General features: G+C 42.8%; 2 protein-coding genes across 3 annotated transcripts; one reads left to right on the forward strand and one right to left on the reverse strand.

Annotated features, from left to right (window-relative positions):
- Positions 1–377: 377 nt before the first annotated feature.
- On the forward strand, positions 378–4,976 carry lrrc42 (leucine rich repeat containing 42). Of its 2 annotated transcripts, none has more exons than XM_042329119.1 (7): positions 378–1,139; positions 1,336–1,467; positions 1,972–2,090; positions 2,352–2,437; positions 3,573–3,686; positions 3,978–4,062; positions 4,353–4,976. In XM_042329119.1, the coding sequence occupies exons 1-7, from the start codon at positions 715–717 to the stop codon at positions 4,697–4,699; spliced, it is 1,308 nt and encodes a 435-aa protein (XP_042185053.1). In that variant the 5' UTR covers positions 378–714; the 3' UTR covers positions 4,700–4,976. The 2 variants fall into 2 exon arrangements, with proteins under 2 accessions (XP_042185053.1, XP_042185052.1); XM_042329118.1 differs by having other exon boundaries at positions 385–1,139; positions 1,969–2,090.
- Positions 4,977–10,061: 5,085 nt separating this feature from the next.
- LOC121847656 (low-density lipoprotein receptor class A domain-containing protein 1-like) lies at positions 10,062–13,905 on the reverse strand. The gene is given in 3 exon segments (XM_042329600.1): positions 10,062–10,375; positions 12,413–12,610; positions 13,695–13,905. Coding segments are annotated over 3 exon segments (552 nt in total). The 5' UTR covers positions 13,861–13,905; the 3' UTR covers positions 10,062–10,187.
- Between the last annotated feature and the right edge of the window lie 7,587 nt (positions 13,906–21,492).

Genomic DNA, 21,492 nt, shown 5'->3' on the forward strand with positions numbered 1-21,492 from the left:
TGGCCCCACCCCCATCAAAGTTCCTCATCCCTGATCTAGTCCAATGTTCCTCATAGTTTTCATACATTTTCTTTTGTAGATATAGCAAACTTCACTTGAGGTCATGTTTAGCTATATTACCTATTCTCAGTTATATTTTAAAAAAACGTTATAAGAATCTTTCTGTTTGGACGTTAAATGACGAGGTAGAGGCATTGATGCGAGTAACAAGTTCAGTACATTGCAACACTTCCGGGTATCGCAGTAATTAACGTTTACCAACAGGCGGCATCACTGTGCCATTTTACACCCATAACACTTTTTTTTCCCCAATGACTGTTTAATCTTTCAACTGACTTTTCTACCTATTACTGAGTTTATAATACAACGTTAGTTTATAGTTAAGTCCTCTTTTATTTGTTGTCTTTCGTAACTTATCTCTTGTCTTTTGTGAGTTTTGTTATATGTTGAAATATTGTTGTACTAAATTGACGGAGCAAAATATATATATTTTTTTCTTCATGGATTGTAGGTTATCAACGTGAGGGACCTTTATTGTGAAGGACGAATGAATACCGAAGACGTCGTTTTAGACAGGCCCAGTTCAGCCAGAATTATTAACGGAAGCTGGCGGCAGAATCGAACATCTCCTTAGTTAACACGACTTGAATGGTTAGCTACTGTAGCTAGATGAATGGTGTGGAAAGACGTTAATTCGTAGTAAAGTCTTATACAATGGGCGACCTTGACTCTGGCATAGTATATGTGCGCGAGAGAGGACAGCTTCGTCGCGTCAATAACATTGTGCTCGCGGAGACGAAGCCGCCTTCATCGTCATCATCATCATCATCATCATCATCACACAGAACAACAAACCCTCTGGCGTTGAAAAAGGAGCACTTCGTCTTCACCTATAACAAAGAAGGCAGTTTGAAGTACACGGCCAAATCCCTCTACGACATATCTCTGCTGTTTGTGGCGTACAACATCAACCATGTCGATTCTCTCGAAGGATTTCCTGAACAAGTAGGGGACAGACTCTTCGCCGCCGCGGAGGAAAAACAGATATTTTCAGATCCTGATGCAGCCCCCAAGGCTCTGCAGTTGTTCAGTGATGCATACGGGGACATAGTGCTCGGGTCACTTTGTTTACGGCATAGGTAAGGCAGTATTGGCAGGGGACAACGCTTGGTTATAAACACCTTCCGTGCCACATTGTAGTTAGCTTACATACCCCACCTTGTAGTACCACCAACATTATGTAACCTTCAACCTACAGCCAATTTAGGAACTTGCGATGCACTTCATTGACAGTTCATACATGGGCTGGCTGCCTGTTGCCTTATTTCCGTACAGGTTTCCTTTGCTGTCTGAAAAGCTGGAAGAGATAAAAACGTTTCATAGTCTGAAGTGCCTGGATCTCTTTGGCTGCAGACTGGGAGACAGCCACGACATCTTTCAACATCTCACATCAGATGCATTGTCCAGGTATGAATATATTTTGTTGTTGTTCTATCGTACAGTACAATGCCTAATTAATTCACTGAGGCTGAGCTGCATGTGTGTGATTGACCCTGATGTGTCTTTAGCAGGCAGATTTCAAGTGGTTCTGGGTGGTGGTTCACCTAACCATATTGGGCTCCCGAGTGACACAGCGGTCTAAGGCACTGCATCTCAGTGCTAGAGGTGTCACTACATACCCTGGTTCGATTCTGGGCTGTAATCACAACTTGGCCGTAATTGGGAGTCCCATAGGGTGGCGCACAATTGGCCCAGCGTCGTCGGGTTAGGCTGTCATTGTAAATAAGAATGAACTAACTTGCCTTTTTTAAAATTGAAATAACCCTCAATCGTAACCTCAACCAATTTAGGTCTCTAGGCCTAAGCTTTTGATGTGTGTGCTGAGTATCCACTTCCTTGTAAAGTTAGTCCTGTGTCTGTCTCCCCATCAGCCTGGTCCAATTGTAGTTCTCCTCTCCTTTTTCTCAGTAGCCTGGTCCAGCTGTCCCTGGGTGGTAACAGCCTGTCAGACCAGGGTCTCCAGAGACTGACAGCCCCTGTCAGGATGATGAGGAGGGGGCTGAGACACCTACAGATACTGGACCTGTCCTGTGAGTAGTCTGTTATGGGGGCATCTCAATAGTACAGCATGGCTTCCTAGTCCCATCCTTAGTTATTTGCACAGCTAGGAAGGAAATCTGAATCGTGAAAGCAGATTCTTCTTAGGGATGCCATACATGTTTTGTGATTTTTAATCTGTTCTTTTCCAGCTAGTGAAGATGGGAGGGGAGACAAGGTCAGGAAGTCTTAGATGGTCCAGGGAAGCCACAGCATAGCTCTAAACCGGATGTTTTCACTTCTCTTTCCAACAGACAACCCGATCACTGAGAAGGCAGTTGGATATCTCACATGCCTCCCAAAGTTACAAGGTCTTGATGTATCAGGAACTAACATAAAGGTGAGAAGGTTTTGACTCTGTACTTCTCCCTGTCACAAGACCAGGGTTCCAGACTAACATTTTCCCCTGGTGGTACTGGTGCCTCTAAGTTTTTCAGTTGGGTGGCACCAACATATGCACGTAATATAACATTTTAGTATATAAAGTAATTCGGTGCTTTATTAAAAAGTGTAGTAGACCACAATAAATACATTTTGTCATTTTCATGTTGTGATTTTAAAATATTTGAATGTGCAACATAATCCAGGGATTGTCATACATTTTGACTTGACAAATTAGACTATTTGTTATATTTTACTGTTAAAATAGAGCTCCAGAAATGTCTGTAATTATTTTTGTTTTTTTGGTTCAATAGAGATGAATTAGCCTGCATCTTAATGCGCACTAATATCGTAGACTAATTTTAATTGGGGCTAATTCACCACCTGATTAAGTGAAAACTCAAAACACATTAGTAAGATCGCTGACGCTAACTCTAAAGATATTACCCACTGCTAGTAGCCATGTTTTCATCTAACAGTACATTTTGAATGGCTCAAATGTTGAGGCCTATGCAATCCCAGTGAGGCCTATGCAATCCCAGTGAGGCCTATGCAATCCCAGTGAGGCCTATGCAATCCCAGTGAGGCCTATGCAATCCCAGTGAGGCCTATGCAATCCCAGTGAGGCCTATGCAATCCCAGTGAGGCCTATGCAATCCCAGTGAGGCCTATGCAATCCCAGTGAGGCCTATGCAATCCCAGTGAGGCCTATGCAATCCCAGTGAGGCCTATGCAATCCCAGTGAGGCCTATGCCAGAGCATTTTATTTCCCGGGAGAGGGAGCGTAGCTCGCTCGGTACACCGCAGCAGGCCCCAGTGAAAAGGGACAGGCAGACACTTTTTCATTACAGGAATAATGTACTACTTTACTCGTTTGACCAAATCCATGTTTTTAGCTTTCTATAAAATAAGATGTTTTTGAGTGAGGTGACCATGTAGAATGTGCGGCTGGCACCGTCTGGAGCCCTGCACCAGACCATAGCTAAGATTCTATTCTGACCCCTTTGTTTCCAATCTGTAACATGTCTTCCACAAGATGGCACCGCTGATCCCTAACAGAACTGAGGGTGAAATGTATTCTATTTGATTCCCAGGTTGGCCCGTCATTCAAGCAGACCGTGAGGAACACCATGGGGTTGGTCCTGTCTGAGAAACTACTGGAGGCCTTTGACCACTCCTGTTGTAAAACACGAGGCTGGGCAGAACAGGTAACACTCCTGTTGTAAAACACGAGGCTGGGCAGAACAGGTAACACTCCTGTTGTAAAACACGAGGCTGGGCAGAACAGGTAACACTCCTGTTGTAAAACACGAGGCTGGGCAGAACAGGTAACACTCCTGTTGTAAAACACGAGGCTGGGCAGAACAGGTAACACTCCTGTTGTAAAACACGAGGCTGGGCAGAACAGGTAACACTCCTGTTGTAAAACACACATTTATGGTACTAAAGTAGTTTATTGATAACTTGTTTTATTTGTATGGCATGTATGTTTGTGACAGGTAGTAAACCGGTGGGAGTTGAGTGCAACAGAACTGCCCAAACTAAAGAAGATCCAAGAGTCAAGAACATCAGCTATTCGCTTTTGTAAGTGTTACCATCCTTTTGTATATACATCACTATTTTAATGAAAGACCATTTTAAAGCTAACCAGGTCGGCATCTGTCTGTTCTTTAGCCCAATCGGACAGTCTTAGCCATGCCATACATGTCAGAGGTTAGGGGAATTGGCTATAAGCACATTCCCGATCTGAACCAGGCTATTTTCTAAGCTTGTCTGTCTGCAGTGGCCAGTTTGGTGCTGTTTTTATATACAATATATGGCTGTCAATACAGGTGCTGTTGTTGTAAACAAGACAATTACTATTTGCTCTTCAGTTGGCAGAGAGAAGTTTGTCAGAGGAATCCTTAGCGCATCACCTCTGATCCAGGATAAAGAACAAGACAAAACCAGGGAGAGGATACATTTGTATAAACCAGCAACAAGCACACACACACATCAGACCCAATGCACAGGGACTAAAAGTGGACAAATTAAGCACTCGTCACTCGACAGCGTTGAAATCGCAGGGTCCACCAACGGACATGTAAAACCCTGTTCACAGAACAAGAGGCCTCGTAAACACCGGGTCGGGGACAGTGGGCATCACAGTCCTCCTGTTAAACGTGCTTCTTCATCACCAGCTCTCACAGCAGGCGATTTGGATCTACTCAACAGTTACTGATGCTTCTTCTCCTCTGTAGCCGAGGTCCACAGTCTCCAAATGTGTGCGGGTGTGTGTGTGTGACAATGCACTGCTCAATTTGAACTCTTCCTGATGTCATGCATTCTGTAGAGTTCAGGTTCCACCTCTAGGTTAGCTTTGGTGGGTTTTTTAGTTTTTGTTTAAGTGGACCCCAAGCACTCCTTAGCTGGAGGAACATTTAGTGTCTTCTTCGTCAATCTGCTGCTTATTTACGTTTTAAACTTTTTACAAATAAAAGTATGTTTTATTATTGTAACTGTTCCAAGATTCTGATCATTGGTGTGGATCCGGTCTCTGATGACAGAATGTTCACATGGCCAGGGTACACACCTTCGATTTGGTTCAGAGATTAGGGGATGGATGTGGCAGCCAGTCTAGCATAGGGTGACCAGACGTCCCCGTTTTCCCGGGGACAGGCCTTGTTTTTGGTGGCCTGTCCCTGGCTGGAGCTGTCCCCGTTTTTTACTGTGCGTTAAAAACAGACTGCAAAGTGAAATAATATTATACGTGGCAAGACCGGGCAGCAGAGCCTACCGTTTTGACGTCTCAATCGCGTTGTGCTTGTTTCGTCCAGCAGAGGGGGCTGCTCACTATAGTAGCTTCACTCACTCTTCTTCTAACTACTTGCTCGCGCTAGTTGTAGAGAAAACTGCTGCGGAAAACTCGGCCAGAAGCTAGCAAGTGTCAAGTGAATCCACAACATCACCACAAACAAACAAAGTTACACTTGTTTGAGATACTAGCTAATGATGTTATAATGTCACTATTATATAGATAGATAGATGCTCTGCTTTATAAGGTTTTAAATAGGTTATGCTAGCTAACATGAGCTATGTCGACTTAAGTTATCTAGCTAAGTTAGCCATCTACTGTCATGGTAGCTAGGTTAAAAAACGTTCACATGTAAACATGCAGTGGACGGGCTATTTTGAAAATAGGATTATATTAAATGAATGCACAATTAATTATGAGAATATGTATTTGTACATTACAATTTTAATGGTTTGGCATTATAAGTAGTGTGAAAATATATTTAGACATTTTCATGGATAACATTAGCATAATGTTTTCTGTTAGAGTGGAGAGGAAGAAGAGTGAAAGAGAGGAGGAAAGGTAAAGATATGATTACAGAGCCTGCCAATTTATTATTGCAATTTTTTTTATATAGATAAAATGAGGCAAGCAATGGGAATCTGTTAACCAAATTATTTTATCTAATAGTGTACTATTTATTATTAAAGATTGGAGAAGGAAAAATGGAGGGAGTGAAGCGAGGAGAGTGAGGTGGAAAGGTGAAGAGCAGGAAGACGAGTGGAGAAAGATTGGAGGAGAAGAAAAGGTTAAGAGAGTAAGAAGAGTGACGACACAAGGAGAGTGAAGAGCAGACAGGAGGTACAATGGCTCTTTCCCAGAAACGGAAATGCCATTTTAATGACAACATGATGAGAGAATTTCCATTTATACGCTCCGGTCAAGACGATAGAATGGTTCACTGCACCCTTTGTAATTCCTCTCAATTGGCATCCGGAGAAGAACAGCAGTGGTGGAACATCAGCAGACGAAAAGCATAAAGCCTCTCTGATTGGCCGTGTTGGTTTGCCCTCTGTCACCACATAAAGCCTCTCTGATTGGCCGTGTTGGTTTGCCCTCTGTCACCACATAAAGCCTCTCTGATTGGCTGTGTTGGTTTGTCCTCTGTCACCACATAAAGCCTCTCTGATTGGCTGTGTTGGTTTGTCCTCTGTCACCACATAAAGCCTCTCTGATTGGCTGTGTTGGTTTGCCCTCTGTCACCACATAAAGCCTCTCTGATTGGCTGTGTTGGTTTGCCCTCTGTCACCACATAAAGCCTCTCTGATTGGCTGTGTTGGTTTGTCCTCTGTCACCACATAAAGCCTCTCTGATTGGCTGTGTTGGTTTGCCCTCTGTCACCACATAAAGCCTCTCTGATTGGCTGTGTTGGTTTGTCCTCTGTCACCACATAAAGCCTCTCTGATTGGCTGTGTTGGTTTGCCCTCTGTCACCACATAAAGCCTCTCTGATTGGCCGTGTTGGTATGCCCTCTGTCACCACATAAAGCCTCTCTGATTGGCTGTGTTGGTTTGCCCTCTGTCACCACATAAAGCCTCTCTGATTGGCTGTGTTGGTTTGTCCTCTGTCACCACATAAAGCCTCTCTGATTGGCCGTGTTGGTTTGCCCTCTGTCACCACATAAAGCCTCTCTGATTGGCCGTGTTGGTTTGCCCTCTGTCACCACATTCTTCAAGAAGGTAAAGCCTCCCCAAGAAGAATATGGTTTAGCTGTGCAGGAGGGTGTCTTTGCATACCACACTATGACACAATCATAGTTACAGATCTATGGACTGCACAGCACAACTGACACGGAAGCTTTATGAGCCAAAGTTTACATGTGCTAGGACAAAATGTGAAGCCATAGTGAGTAACGTGTTAGCACCATGGCCAACTACTTTGGTAACACAGGACCTAGACCAGGTTGAATTTGTGTCCCTGTCCATTGATGTGTCCAATCATGGACATGTAAAGCTGCTGCCAATAGTAGTCAGATATTGTCAGATATATGATGGCAGCACATCTGTGGAAACAAAACTGCATGATTTTATTAAATTGAAAGGAGAAACAGCAGAGGAGATTGCAGCTGAGGTCCTGGTGGTCATCCCAAAATTTAACCTGGAAAACATTCTCTGCCGACAACACAAATACCTTCTTTGGAGGACTGAATAGGCTGGTGAGGGTCAATGTCCATACCAACGTTAAAAATGCTCTGCAGCAGGAGGTGATTGGCTGAGGTTGTCCTGCCCACATCATTCATAACACGGCCAGAACAGCTTTGGATATGATTCCTCTTGATGTTGAGTACCTGCTCACAAAAAGATATTTTCACCATCAGAGTAGAAAGACTGAAGGGCTTTGTGAGTTTGTTGGCCAGGACTTCCATAACATTTTAGGACACAGAAATGTTCTCTGGCTGTCCCTGCTTCCTGCTCTAGAAAGAGTGCTGAAAAGGTGCCATTGAAATCCTTTTTTCTTTCTGAAGACAAATGCCCTGTTGTCCTGCGAGCAATGTTCAAAGATCCACTGACTGAACTTTGGCTGGCCTTTGTCCATGGAAACTTGACCATATTCAGTGACACGATCAAGATGCTTGGAGGTCAAGACCACTGTGCTGTGGAGTCCACTGCAATTCTGAGAAATGTTGAGGCAAAATTGACTGCAAGACATGATGACAACTTCAATTCCAGTTTTGGTCAGAGGACTTCTGAGAGAGCTGGAGGACAATGGAGCAATGTCTAAAGACAGCTTTCTCAAAACATCCCAATCATTCTTCACTACGGCTGTGAACTACTTGCAAGCATTGGGGAAAGCACACAGATAATCTAAAATATTTACATGGTCTCCTTTTAAAAAGGCAACCTCAGCGTGAAGGCAGCAGGCACACTGCAGGAAAAATGCCCCAATGTGACCATCAATGAGGATGCATTGTGTGACCAGGCTACTGGCCTGCAAGAGTTCCTAAAGGGGGAATCGCTTGAAGAATGAAAAACATCTGAGACACCGTTTAGTCAGAGATGGAGCACGGTGGTTACTGGCCTGCAAGAGTTCCTAAAGGGGGGATCGCTTGAAGAATGGAACACATCTGAGACACCGTTTAGTCAGAGATGGAGCATGGTGGTTACCGACTTCAAAAAGAATGACGTCCCACACACTAACCTGGCTAGATTAGCGTCTGTTGTCATGTGCTTACCTGGAAGTAATGCACCAGTCGAGAGAGTGTTCTCCCAAATGAATGATACATGGACAGCAGCAAGAAATAGGTTCACTGTTCTTACCATCAAGGTCATGCTTATTGTGAAGACAAACTTCAACCTCCCCTGCCAGGAGTTCATGGAGAAGCTGGCCAAAGACAGAGCAATCCTGAAGAAGATACATTCTTCTGAGAAATATACAGATTAGGTTAGTATAAGTATATTATGTAGTTACCAATCTCTTCGTCTTATTTCTTTATTATGTTGTTAACTATTTCACATATACTATTGTCTGTTTTTTTTCTTCAATTTTGCTCATGTTCTATTCTGCTCTTATTCTACCCAGACTAGCAGGACCACTGATTGGCTGTTCAGATCAGTTCTACCCAGACTAGCAGGACCACTGATTGGCTGTTCAGATCAGTTCTACCCAGACTAGCAGGACCACTGATTGGCTGTTCAGATCAGTTCTACCCAGACTACCAGGACCACTGAATGGCTGTTCAGATCAGTTCTACCCAGACTAGCAGGACCACTGATTGGCTGTTCAGATCAGTTCTACCCAGACTAGCAGGACCACTGATTGGCTGTTCAGATCAGTTCTACCCAGACTAGCAGGACCACTGATTGGCTGTTCAGATCAGTTCTACCCAGACTAGCAGGACCACTGATTGGCTGTTCAGATCAGTTCTACCCAGACTACCAGGACCACTGAATGGCTGTTCAGATCAGTTCTACCCAGACTAGCAGGACCACTGATTGGCTGTTCAGATTAGTTCTACCCAAACTAGCAGGACCACTGATTGGCTGTTCAGATCAGTTCTACCCAGACTAGCAGGACCACTGATTGGCTGTTCAGATCAGTTCTACCCAGACTACCAGGATCAGTTCTACCCAGACTACCAGGACCACTGAATGGCTGTTCAGATCAGTTCTACCCAGACTAGCAGGACCACTGAATGGCTGTTCAGATCAGTTCTACCCAGACTAGCAGGACCACTGAATGGCTGTTCAGATCAGTTCTACCCAGACTACCAGGACCACTGATTGGCTGTTCAGATCAGTTCTACCCAGACTAGCAGGACCACTGAATGGCTGTTCAGATCGGACAGTTCTGTCTTGTCTGTAGTGTTTCTGTAGTATAGGTGTTTTCTCTGTCACAGTGGGCCTGTTAGACTAAATACATGAAACCGGAATTGTTCCCCTTTTATTTTTCATAGATAATAACATTGGATATTTTAATGATATATTGATATTATATATAATAACATTGGATATTTTAATGATATATAATAGATAACATTGGATATTTTAATGATATATTGATATTATATATAATAGATAATAACATTGGATATTTTAATGATATATTGATATTATATATAATAGATAATGACATTGGATATTTTAATGATATATTGATATTATATATAATAGATAATAACATTGGATATTTTAATGATATATTGAAATTATATATAATAGATAATAACATTGGATATTTTAATGATATATAATAGATAATAACATTGGATATTTTAATGATGTATTGATATTATATATAATAGATAATAACATTGGATATTTTAATGATATATTGAAATGATATATAATAGATAATAACATTGGATATTTTAATGATATATTGACCACTGAACTGGAAATGTCCCCGGTTTTCATTTCAGAAATCTGGTCACCTTAGTCTAGCAGGTTAAACTTTTGGGGCAGGTGTACTCGTCAGACCAGTCGTAGCAGTGCTGGCGTCCATCACGGCACAGACAGCGAGGGATGCAGGAACAGTACTGGAAGTCCACTGGTATGCAGGGCCACCAGTACACACCACAGGGGCACAGCCAGCATCTGTAGAGGGGAGATGAGAAGCACAGGCCACCTCTCCGTCACTGTATGTGTCTGAATATAGGAGGTTGGTAAACAGTCTATTACATACAATTTGATACTGAAATAATGTCTTGTTGAAGAAAAACTTATTCCAAGGATCAGATATAGATAATTTTCCATTTGTTTTTTAAAGAGTTTATTCAAGCAATTGCAAGGAAGTTAACTCTCCAGATATACTGGGGAGGAACATAAAAGTATACAAATGACCTATTCATTTATATACATCACCTACGCAAAGAACTGCTTGCGTGAGCGATAAGGGTTCCTTCACTCTACTCCCTTTTTTAAAGCATTGAAACAAATAAAAGCAGGCTGGAACCGATTTTTCATAGCCCATGTGTCTTAAGATAGCAGTGTTATACAATGGTGACAGTCTAAACAGACAGAACAAGAGTTCAGCCTGGTTGCTAAGGAGACGATAAAGAATCCCTCCTTTGTGTACAAAGAGGTTACTGGACAGCAGGGGAAACAACCAGTGAGTAGCACCATTCAACTCGAGCATTTTTGTTCCATTTAGAACGTAACATGTACTCCCGCTAACCTGGCAATTTATATATACAGTGCCTTGCGAAAGTATTCGGCCCCCTTGAACTTTGCGACATTTTGCCACATTTCAGGTTTCAAACATAAAGATATAAAACTGATTTTTTTTGTGAAGAATTAACAACAAGTGGGACACAATCATGAAGTGGAACGACATTTATTGGATATTTCAAACTTTTTTAACAAATCAAAAACTGAAAAATTGGGCGTGCAAAATTATTCAGCCCCTTTACTTTCAGTGGAGCAAACTCTCTCCAGAAGTTCAGTGAGGATCTCTGAATGATCCAATGTTGACCTAAATGACTAATGATGATAAATACAATCCACCTGTGTGTAATCACATCTCCGTATAAATGCACCTGCACTGTGATAGTCTCAGAGGTCCGTTAAATGCGCAGAGAGCATCATGAAGAACAAGGAACACACCAGGCAGGTCCAAGATACTGTTGTGAAGAAGTTTAAAGCCGGATTTGGATACAAAAAGATTTCCCAAGCTTTAAACATCCCAAGGAGCACTGTGCAAGCGATAATATTGAAATGGAAGGAGTATCAGACCACTGCAAATCTACCAAGACCTGGCCGTCCCTCTAAACTTTCAGCTCATACAAGGAGAAGACTGATCAGAGATGCAGCCAAGAGGCCCATGATCACTCTGGATGAACTGCAGAGATCTACAGCTGAGGTGGGAGACTCTGTCCATAGGACTACAATCAATCGTTATATTGCACAAATCTGGCCTTTATGGAAGAGTGGCAAGAAGAAAGACATTTCTTAAAGATATCCATAAAAAGTGTTGTTTAAAGTTTGCCACAAGCCACCTGGGAGACACACCAAACATGTGGAAGAAGGTGCTCTGGTCAGATGAAACCAAAATTGAACTTTTTGGCAACAATGCAAAACGTCATGTTTGGCGTAAAAAAGCAACACAGCTCATCACCCTGAACACACCATCCCCACTGTCAAACATGGTGGTGGCAGCATCATGGTTTGGGCCTGCTTTTCTTCAGCAGGGACAGGGAAGATGGTTAAAATTGATGGGAAGATGGATGGAGCCAAATACAGGACCATTCTGGAAGAAAACCTGATGGAGTCTGCAAAAGACCTGAGACTGGGACGGAGCCGAATACTTTCGCAAGGCACTGTGTGTGTGTATATATATATATATATATATATATATATATATATATATATATAAATAAATAAAGAAATCTGGTACTATCCCCAAGGTTTGGAAGGCAGCCCATGTACTCCCCCCTTCACAAAGGTGGTGACCCTTGTGACCTAAATAATTACTGCCCTATTTCTAACCGTTCTTACCAAGTATTGCAGTGTTAGAGGCATCACTACAGACCCTGGTTCGATCCCGGGCTGTATCACAACCGGCCATGATTGAGAGTCTTGTAGGGCGGCGCATAATTGGCCCGGGGTAGGCTGTCATTTTGTAAATAAGAATTTGTACTTAACTGACTTGCCTAGTTAAATAAATATGACGGTAATCTGTAGGCGAAGAAAACAGCATTAAACTTGACTCGGAAATTTGAATAATACAACTCACAAGGCCCAATCTCATCAGAGCAGTCCCCACAGTCATTGAAGTTGTTACACTTCTTGTCAGTAAAGACCCAGAACTGAGGGTTTCCACATCAAAACACAAGACCACCTGGAAGGTTGTTGGGAAGATCACCTGAAAGGAAAAGTATGGGCATGTTTACTTAGAGCAGAGGTTCTCAACCTGGGGTTCTAGTCCCCCAGAGGTTCTCAACCTGAGGTTCTCAACCTGGGGTTCTAGTCCCCCAGAGGTTCTCAACCTGGGGTTCTCAACCTGGGGTTCTCAACCTGGGGTTCTCAACCTGGGGTTCTCAACCTGGGGTTCTCAACCTGGGGTTCTCAACCTGGGGTTCTCAACCTGGGGTTCTCAACCTGGGGTTCTAGTCCCCCTGAGGTTCTCAACCTGGGGTTCTCAACCTGGGGTTCTAGTCCCCCTGAGGTTCTCAACCTGGGGTTCTAGTCCCCCTGAGGTTCTTAACCCAAGGTTCTTAGGAAAATGAATAGCATTGGTTTTGCTAATAGCTGCTTTACTGAGGAAAGGTTTAACTTACAATAGCTAGGTTTACATCCAATTGGCGACAGATTTTCATTCAAATATTCTAGAATCTGCATAAAAAGGATATGCACGTCACATTATTTAACACGTTCATATGTTTTTTTTACGTAGTTATTACACATTGATTACACTATCACGCGTAGTAAAGTTGTCTCACGCATCTATTGTGCTTGTCAAAAAAAAGCTAGCTAGCTAGCTCATGGATGCAAACAATGTTTATTTTTATTTAACCAGGCAAGTCCAATTAAGACCCAATTTTTATTTACAATGACGGCCTACCCTGGCCAAACCCGGACGACGCTGGGCCAATTGTGCGCCACCCTATGGGACTCCCAATCACGGCCGGATGTGATACAGCCTGGATTCGAACCAGGGACTGTAATGACGCCTCTTGCACTGAGATGCAGTGCCTTAGACTGCTGCGTACGTGTTTTAACTAATGTAACTGTACTAGAATGCTTAAAAGGCCGCTAAAATGTTAAATATTGGTATCTGGGTTTTTTTTGGGCAAGAAGAATATCGGATATCGACCAAAAACGTCATATCGGTGCATCACATCACTTATTACCATGAATGTATTTTTTTTATGATCGTGTTTGCTAAAATTTAAAAAAATAAAGGTTAAATAAAAATAAATAAGAACATTATTGGAACAGTGACTAACTGCACATGTGTGTGTCCTCATCGGCTCCTTTGGGGCAGGTCACGACCCCGTTACAGAGGTCAGAGGGCGGGATACAGGTCAGTCTGTTGTCACACAGGAAGCCTGTCGCATTGTCCGCTGTCCTGCAGACACGGTTTACTACAAGGGGACATTTACACACCCTCATTACTAGAACTGGGGATCAGTATCCACAAAGCATCAGAGTAGTATCACTGATCTAGGATCAGTATCCACAAAGCATCAGAGTACTAAACGACTACCGCCCGTAGCACTCACATCCGTCATCATGAAGTGCTTTGAGAGACTAGTCAAGGACCATATCACCTCCACCCTACCTGACACCCTTGACCCACTCCAATTTGCTTACCGCCCAAATAGGTCCACAGACGATGCAATCTCAACCACACTGCACACTGCCCTAACCCATCTGGACAAGAGGAATACCTATGTGAGAATGCTGTTCATCGACTACAGCTCGGCATTCAACACCATAGTACCCTCCAAGCTCGTCATCAAGCTCGAGACCCTGGGTCTCGACCCCGCCCTGTGCAACTGGGTACTGGACTTCCTGACGGGCCGCCCCCAGGTGGTGAGGGTAGGCAACAACATCTCCTCCCCGCTGATCCTCAACACTGGGGCCCCACAAGGGTGCGTTCTGAGCCCCTCCTGTACTCCCTGTTCACCCACGACTGCGTGGCCATGCACGCTCCAACTCAATCATCAAGTTTGCGGACGACACAACAGTGGTAGGCTTGATTACCAACAACGACGAGACGGCCTACAGGGAGGAGGTGAGGGCCCTCGGAGTGTGGTGTCAGGAAAATAACCTCACACTCAACGTCAACAAAACTAAGGAGATGATTGTGGACTTCAGGAAACAGCAGAGGGAACACCCCCCATCCACATCGATGGAACAGTAGTGGAGAGGGTAGCAAGTTTTAAGTTCCTCGGCATACACATCACAGACAAACTGAATTGGTCCACTCACACAGACAGCATCGTGAGGAAGGCGCAGCAGCGCCTCTTCAACCTCAGGAGGCTGAAGAAATTCGGCTTGTCACCAAAAGCACTCACAAACTTCTACAGATGCACAATCGAGAGCATCCTGGCGGGCTGTATCACCGCCTGGTATGGCAACTGCACCGCCCTCAACCGTAAGGCTCTCCAGAGGGTAGTGAGGTCTGCACAACGCATCACCGGGGGCAAACTACCTGCCCTCCAGGACACCTACACCACCCGATGCTACAGGAAGGCCATAAAGATCATCAAGGACATCAACCACCCGAGCCACTGCCTGTTCACCCCGCTGTCATCCAGAAGGCGAGGTCAGTACAGGTGCATCAAAGCTGGGACCGAGAGACTGAAAAACAGCTTCTATCTCAAGGCCATCAGACTGTTAAACAGCCACCACTAACATTGAGTGGCTACTGCCAACACACTGTCAATGACACTGACTCTACTCCAGCCACTTTAATCATGGGAATTGATGGGAAATGATGTAAATATATCACTAGCCACTTTAAACAATGCTACCTTATATAATGTTACTTACCCTACATTGTTCATCTCATATGCATACGTTGATACTGTACTCTATATCAGACTGCATCCTTATGTAATACATGTATCACTAGCCACTTTAACTATGCCACTTGGTTTACATACTTATCTCATATGTATATACTGTACTCGATATCATCTACTGTATCTTGCCTATGCTGCTCTGTACCATCACTCATTCATATATCCTTATGTACATATTCTTTATCCCCTTACACTGTGTATAAGACAGTAGTTTTTTTTGGAATTGTTAGTTAGATTACTTGCTCGTTATTACTGCATTGTCGGAACTAGAAGCACAAGCATTTCGCTACACTCGCATTAACATCTGCTAACCATGTGTATGTGACAAATAAAATTTGATTTGATTTGATTTGATTTGATTAGTATCACTGATCTAGGATCAGTATCCACAAAGCATCAGAGTAGTATCACTGATCTAGGATCAGTATCCACAAAGCATCAGAGTAGTATCACTGATCTAGGATCAGTATCCACAAAGCATCAGAGTAGTATCACTGATCTAGGATCAGTATCCACAAAGCATCAGAGTAGTATCACTGATCTAGGATCAGTTTATACCTTTCAGACCATAATGAAAGAACGGGGGAGCGCTGATCGCTGATCTTACATCAGCACTCTTACTCTGAGATGCTTTATGAACAGGGCCCCAAGTCTGCACAACAAATAGGCCTTCAAACCCAGGATAACACTGAAAGGTAGTATTTACTGCCATCTTGTGTCAGATATCAGTAACTGCATACAATAGCACTCCATTACATGGATAAACAAGACAACAGTAAACATGTCATCCCCTACAAATGATGCAGCCCCCCCCCATGGGCCAATCACTGTAATTTTGTAACTGACAGATCTTTATTCCAAGACTCGTCATTCACCAAAGTTGTCTAAACCAGGCCAGTGGTGTCTGAGATATCACGTGGGTTAGCTAGTCTCGTTTCCCTAAGCATGTGCGCCAAATTTCAACACTCTGAGTCAAACACATCAAGAGATATAAACACGTGCCTGTTATAGCGCCACCGTGTGGTTGATATGAATGTTCTTGCATATGCTGAGTCTTGACAGTGTATGCAACATGTGTACCAAATGTATTTACAATATGAATATCCTTGACTTTTTTATGTGCCAGACCACGCCAACGTGAATGTTTTAAGTACTAGTCTGGACAATATTGCGTTGAGAGACCTTTGTCCATAGACGCCACATATCAAGTTTCGTGAAGATCGGACATTCGGTGCCAGAAAGAGTAGCGTTTAAGTGTTTTTTTTTTACAAAATTCTAAATGGCGAAAATCCATCAATGGCGGACCTTATGTCCCTGAGTCAAATGTGTTCCTTATGAGGAGAGGGACTTATGTACGGTATTTCATGACTCAAACGGGGTGAATGGTGTGACCTTTCAAAGTTAACATTTTCAATCTCTTGTTATGAACTGGGTGGTTCAAGCCCTGAATGCTGATTATCTAACAGCTGTGGTATATCAGACCGTATACCACGGGTATGACAAAACACTTGTTTTACTGCTCTAATTATGTTGGTAAACGGTTTGTAATAGCAATAAGGCACCTCGGGGGTTTGTGATATATGGCCAATATACCACGGCTAAGGGCTGTGTCCAGGCACTAAGCGTTGCGTCGTGTATAAGAACAGCCCTTAGCCGTGGTATATTGGCCATATACCACACCCCCTCGGGACCTATTGCTTAGTTAAAGTGCCACCATCTGGCCAATCAGTGTAATTTTGTAAAACATGCACCATTCACCCAAGTTTCGCCAGAATCATGCTATTGCTGTCTGAGATATCGTCGTGTGTGACTAATGTACGGAGACATATCCACAAACCCCTCCTAAATAATAGTGATCCAGCAGAGAAAGACCCGTGTGTTTATTTATCTTACCAGGAGGTGATTTGGGGATCCCAAAGACCAGAGCGAGTATAACCCCTACTACAGCCAGGACTATTCCTACAGTTAGTATTATACTGGAGAGACAGACCGCTCATCTGCTGCAGCACCAACAGCACTCTCCACAGCAGTCTGTGGACAGACAGATGGGAGAAAGACCACAGTCCAGCGATAGATCCTGTACACGTCTATAGTTATTTCTCAAATGGCATCCTATGCTCCGTTCAGTACACTTCTTTTGGCCAGAGCCCTGTATTGTTGGGATTCCTTGTGAGGCCCTGTGTGTATCATACCGTGTACCATAACATGTACCACACATTAAAGTACACCATTTCTAGGTGATGACAGACAAAATAATTTGTCTTACCTTCATCAGGTGACCCCAATGAACGGTCATCAAACAGTCTCTGACATGGAATAGAAAAGTGATACATTTTAAGTCCCAGGAAATGTTTTCCAACATGGAGGAAATCGTTGTTTCCGTATTGATGAAATTAAAATGATTCCATGGATGTTTACAAAAAAAATAATAATAATATTGTTCCAAATTCCGTTCCAACGGACACTTCTGAGACATTACCTGCTGTGGGTGGGTACGGTTGGATTTCATGTTGTAGCTCTTCAATATTCCCTATTCAACATATCTAAGCACTACTAAAGCACAGCTAAACTAGTCGCATAATACCATTATGGAAGGTAATTATAGGTAGGTTGATAGGTTCAGTGATAGTTACTTGGTTACCATTTGAGGCATTGTGGAAACAACAGTTTCCCCTCAGTCACCTCACACCAGCTCAGACATACCCACAGTGACAAAGGTAAACAGACTCTATCCTTAAACAGTCAATAATAAACTGGGCACCAAGGCTCAATGGATTGAAGTCTGAATGGGGAAATAGTTCTAAATCAGTTTTAGTGGTTTGTTTATAGTCACTTAGAAACTTAAAAGCCTTTGAATTGTTCTTTGCCATAGCTACTGTGTGTTTGAGGGTTTACGGTTGACCAATCAGTTAATATGGGAATACGGCTTTAAAGGAAATGCTAGGTATTGGAGGTATCACTATCAAAATACATTTTAGACAAGCATTAACAGAGAATTGGAAATGGATTTTCAGTGTACTTCCTGTATCTCCATCATGTTGGTTTGGCCCTTAGATGTTTAGATGTTAGACTGGTCCAGCCTCTTCCTCCTGCTTGGAGGGGATGACCAGAGAGGATGCTGGGTAAGGGGTCAGCAGCTTGTGGTCCTTGGCGTACTCCATGTATCCATTGATACTCAGTTTCTACAAAGACGGAAAAGCTTTATTTTCAATATTGGAATGACTCTGGTTCCTTCATATCTCCATAGATTGCAAACTACTTTAATTACTTTTTCATTGGCAAGATTAGCAACCTTAGGGATGACATGCCAGCAACAAACACTGACACTACACATCCAAGTATATCTGACCAAATTATGAAAGACAGGAATAGTACTTTTGAATTCCGTTAAAGTCAGTGTGGAAAAGGTGAAAAAAATGGTTGTCTATCAACAATGACAAGCCACCAGGGTCTGACAATCTGGGTGGAAAATTACTGAGGATAATAGCAGACGATGTTGCTACTCCTATTTGCCACATTTTCAATATAAGCCTACTAGAGAGCATTTGCCCTCAGGTCTGGAGGGAAACTAAAAGTCAGTCCGTTACCCAAGAATAATAAAGCCCCCTTTACTGGCTCAAATAGCCGACCAAGCAACCTGTTACCAACACTTTGTAAACATCTGGAAAAAATACTGTTTGACCAGATACAATGCTATTTCACAGTAAATAAATTGACAACAGAATTTCAGCACGCTTATATTGAAGAACACTGAACAAGCATAGCACTTACACAAATGGCTGAGAGAAATTGATGATAAAATGATTGTGGGGGCTGTCTTGTTGCTTCAGTACATTATCGATCACAGTCTGCTGCTGGAAAAACATGTGTGTTGTGGCTTTACACCCCCTGCTGTAATGTGGATAAAGAGTTACCTGTCTAACAGAACACAGAGGGGGTTCTTTAATGGAAGCCTCTCAAATATAATCCAGTTAGAATCAGGAATTTCCCTGGGTAGCTGTTTAGGCCCCTTTCTTTTTAAAATGTATACGACATGCCACTGACTAAGTAAAGCCAGAGTGTCTATGTATGCGGATGACTCAATACACGTCAGCTACTACAGCGACTGAAATGACTGCAACACTTAACAAAGAGCTGCAGTTAGTTTCAGAGTGGGTGGCAAGGAATAAGTTAGCCCTAAATATTTCTAAAACTAAAAGCGTTGTATTTGTAACAAAACACTCACTAAACCCTAAACCTCAACTAAATATTGTAATAAATAATGTGGAAATTGAGCAAGTTGAGATGACTAAACTGCTTGGAGTAACCCTAGATTGTAAACTGACATGGTCAAAACATATTGGGGAGAAGTCACAGTCCCCATGTCCAGAACAGACTATGGGAGGTGCACAGTACTACATAGAGCCATGACTATATGGAACTCTATTCCACATCAAGTAACTCATGCCAGCAGTAAAATTAGATTTAAAAAACAGATAAAAAAACACCTTATGGAACAGCGGGGACTGTGAAGCAACACAAACATAGGCACATGCATACACACACATGATAACATATGCACTATACATACACATGGATGTAGTACTGTAGATATGTGGTGGTGGAGAAGGGGTCTGAGGGCACAAAGTGTGTTGGGAAATCTGTGAATATATTGTAATGTTTTTAAAATTGTATAAACTGCCTTAATTTTGCTGGACCCCGGGAAGAGTAGCTGCTGCCTTGGCAGGAACTAATGGGGATCCATAATAAACCCCAGGAAGAGTAGCTGCTGCCTTGGCAGGAACTAATGGGGATCCATAATAAACCCCAGGAAGAGTAGCTGCTGCCTTGGCAGGAACTAATGGGGATCCATAATAAACCCCAGGAAGAGTAGCTGCTGCCTTGGCAGGAACTAATGGGGATCCATAATAAACCCCAGGAAGAGTAGCTGCTGCCTTGGCAGGAACTAATGGGGATCCATAATAAATACAAATAGATACTCAGTTTCTACAAAGACAACATAAATATTTTCAATTTTGCTTGTTCATATCCATTAGTTTTTTTTCTTCATTTATGCAAAGAGTTATGGGATATTAGAATACTAACCCTTGTATTTTCAGCCTAGGAGAAGACTTACCTCAGCTGGGATGTATTGAACTACAGTCCTAGTGAAGCCAGTGGTTCCTAGTGAAGCCAGTGGTTCCTAGTGAAGCCAGTGGTTCCTAGTGAAGCCAGTGGTTCCTAGTGAAGCCAGTGGTTCCTAGTGAAGATCAAGAATTGGCACCCCATTGCATTTTTTTGTGGGACTGAAAAAAAATGCCTGGAATGTGAAAAAGTTATTAACCGGTTCCCATGCTTTTAAAAATAACGGTTCTGTTCTGGAACAGGATAGAACATGTTTGTTCCTGGTTCTGATTCTGTTCCTCAAAAAATGTTTTTTTTTCCCACCAGTATTCGATTCCAACCCCTGCTTAACTGGTTGAGAACAGAAAACTCACAGAGATTAAAAGAGCAGGATCAGCTAGTCTGCACTACCCCTGGAGCAGTTTCAGGGGTTAAGTGCTTTGCTCAAAGGCCCAATGGCAGAAGACGTGTTCTGTGAGAATTGGCCTGGAGAGACAGCTGAAGAGGTTGTAGTTGTCCTCGTTGATGCTCCAGTCCACATACATGTCCCTGTTCCTCTCTTGGACAAAACTACGCTGGTTGTCCTTGTACACCAGCGTCTCACGCCTGGAATTGTGAGAGATGGAAACGTTTATCAAAATTGTGTTTCGCTTCATTCAGTGAAGATTCATACTAAGTAAATCCAAAATGTTGCAATACAACATTGTCATGATTTATTAGATAATGTCTCTGATCTTGGGTGGACAATGGTACAGTGAGGCCTTACGAGCAGGTAGCCTTAGTGGTTAGAGCGTTGGGTCTGTAACCGAAAGGTTGCTTGATCGAATCCCCGAGCTGACAATGTTGAGAAAAAAATCTGTCTTTCTGCCCCTGAACTAGGCAGTTAACTCATTGTTCAACCAGTAGGACATCGTTGTAAATAAGAATTTGTTCTTAACTGACTTGCCTAGTTAAATAAAAATAAACTGTGATTCCTTTTTCTGGAGCTCAAACATCCCTAAAGATACTCAATCGTTGATTTTCGATAGACTTCGTTTCCCTTCTTCCCTTAAGCGTACGTTTAAGGAGGGAGGGAGGAGGAGGAAGGAGAGGCCCAGACGAATGAGAGTGA

This window comes from Oncorhynchus tshawytscha, linkage group LG10 (genome assembly GCF_018296145.1).
Source record: "Oncorhynchus tshawytscha isolate Ot180627B linkage group LG10, Otsh_v2.0, whole genome shotgun sequence".
Taxonomy (NCBI): domain Eukaryota; kingdom Metazoa; phylum Chordata; class Actinopteri; order Salmoniformes; family Salmonidae; genus Oncorhynchus; species Oncorhynchus tshawytscha.

Excerpts from the sequence above, each read along its gene's own strand:
- lrrc42 (XM_042329118.1), top strand. The coding sequence starts at position 715 with ATGGGCGACCTTGACTCTGGCATAGTATATGTGCGCGAGAGAGGACAG. Across the intron at positions 1,140-1,335 it reads TCACTTTGTTTACGGCATAG|GTTTCCTTTGCTGTCTGAAA; the intron begins GTAAGGCAGTAT and ends ATTTCCGTACAG. Across the intron at positions 4,063-4,352 it reads AACATCAGCTATTCGCTTTT|TTGGCAGAGAGAAGTTTGTC; the intron begins GTAAGTGTTACC and ends TTTGCTCTTCAG.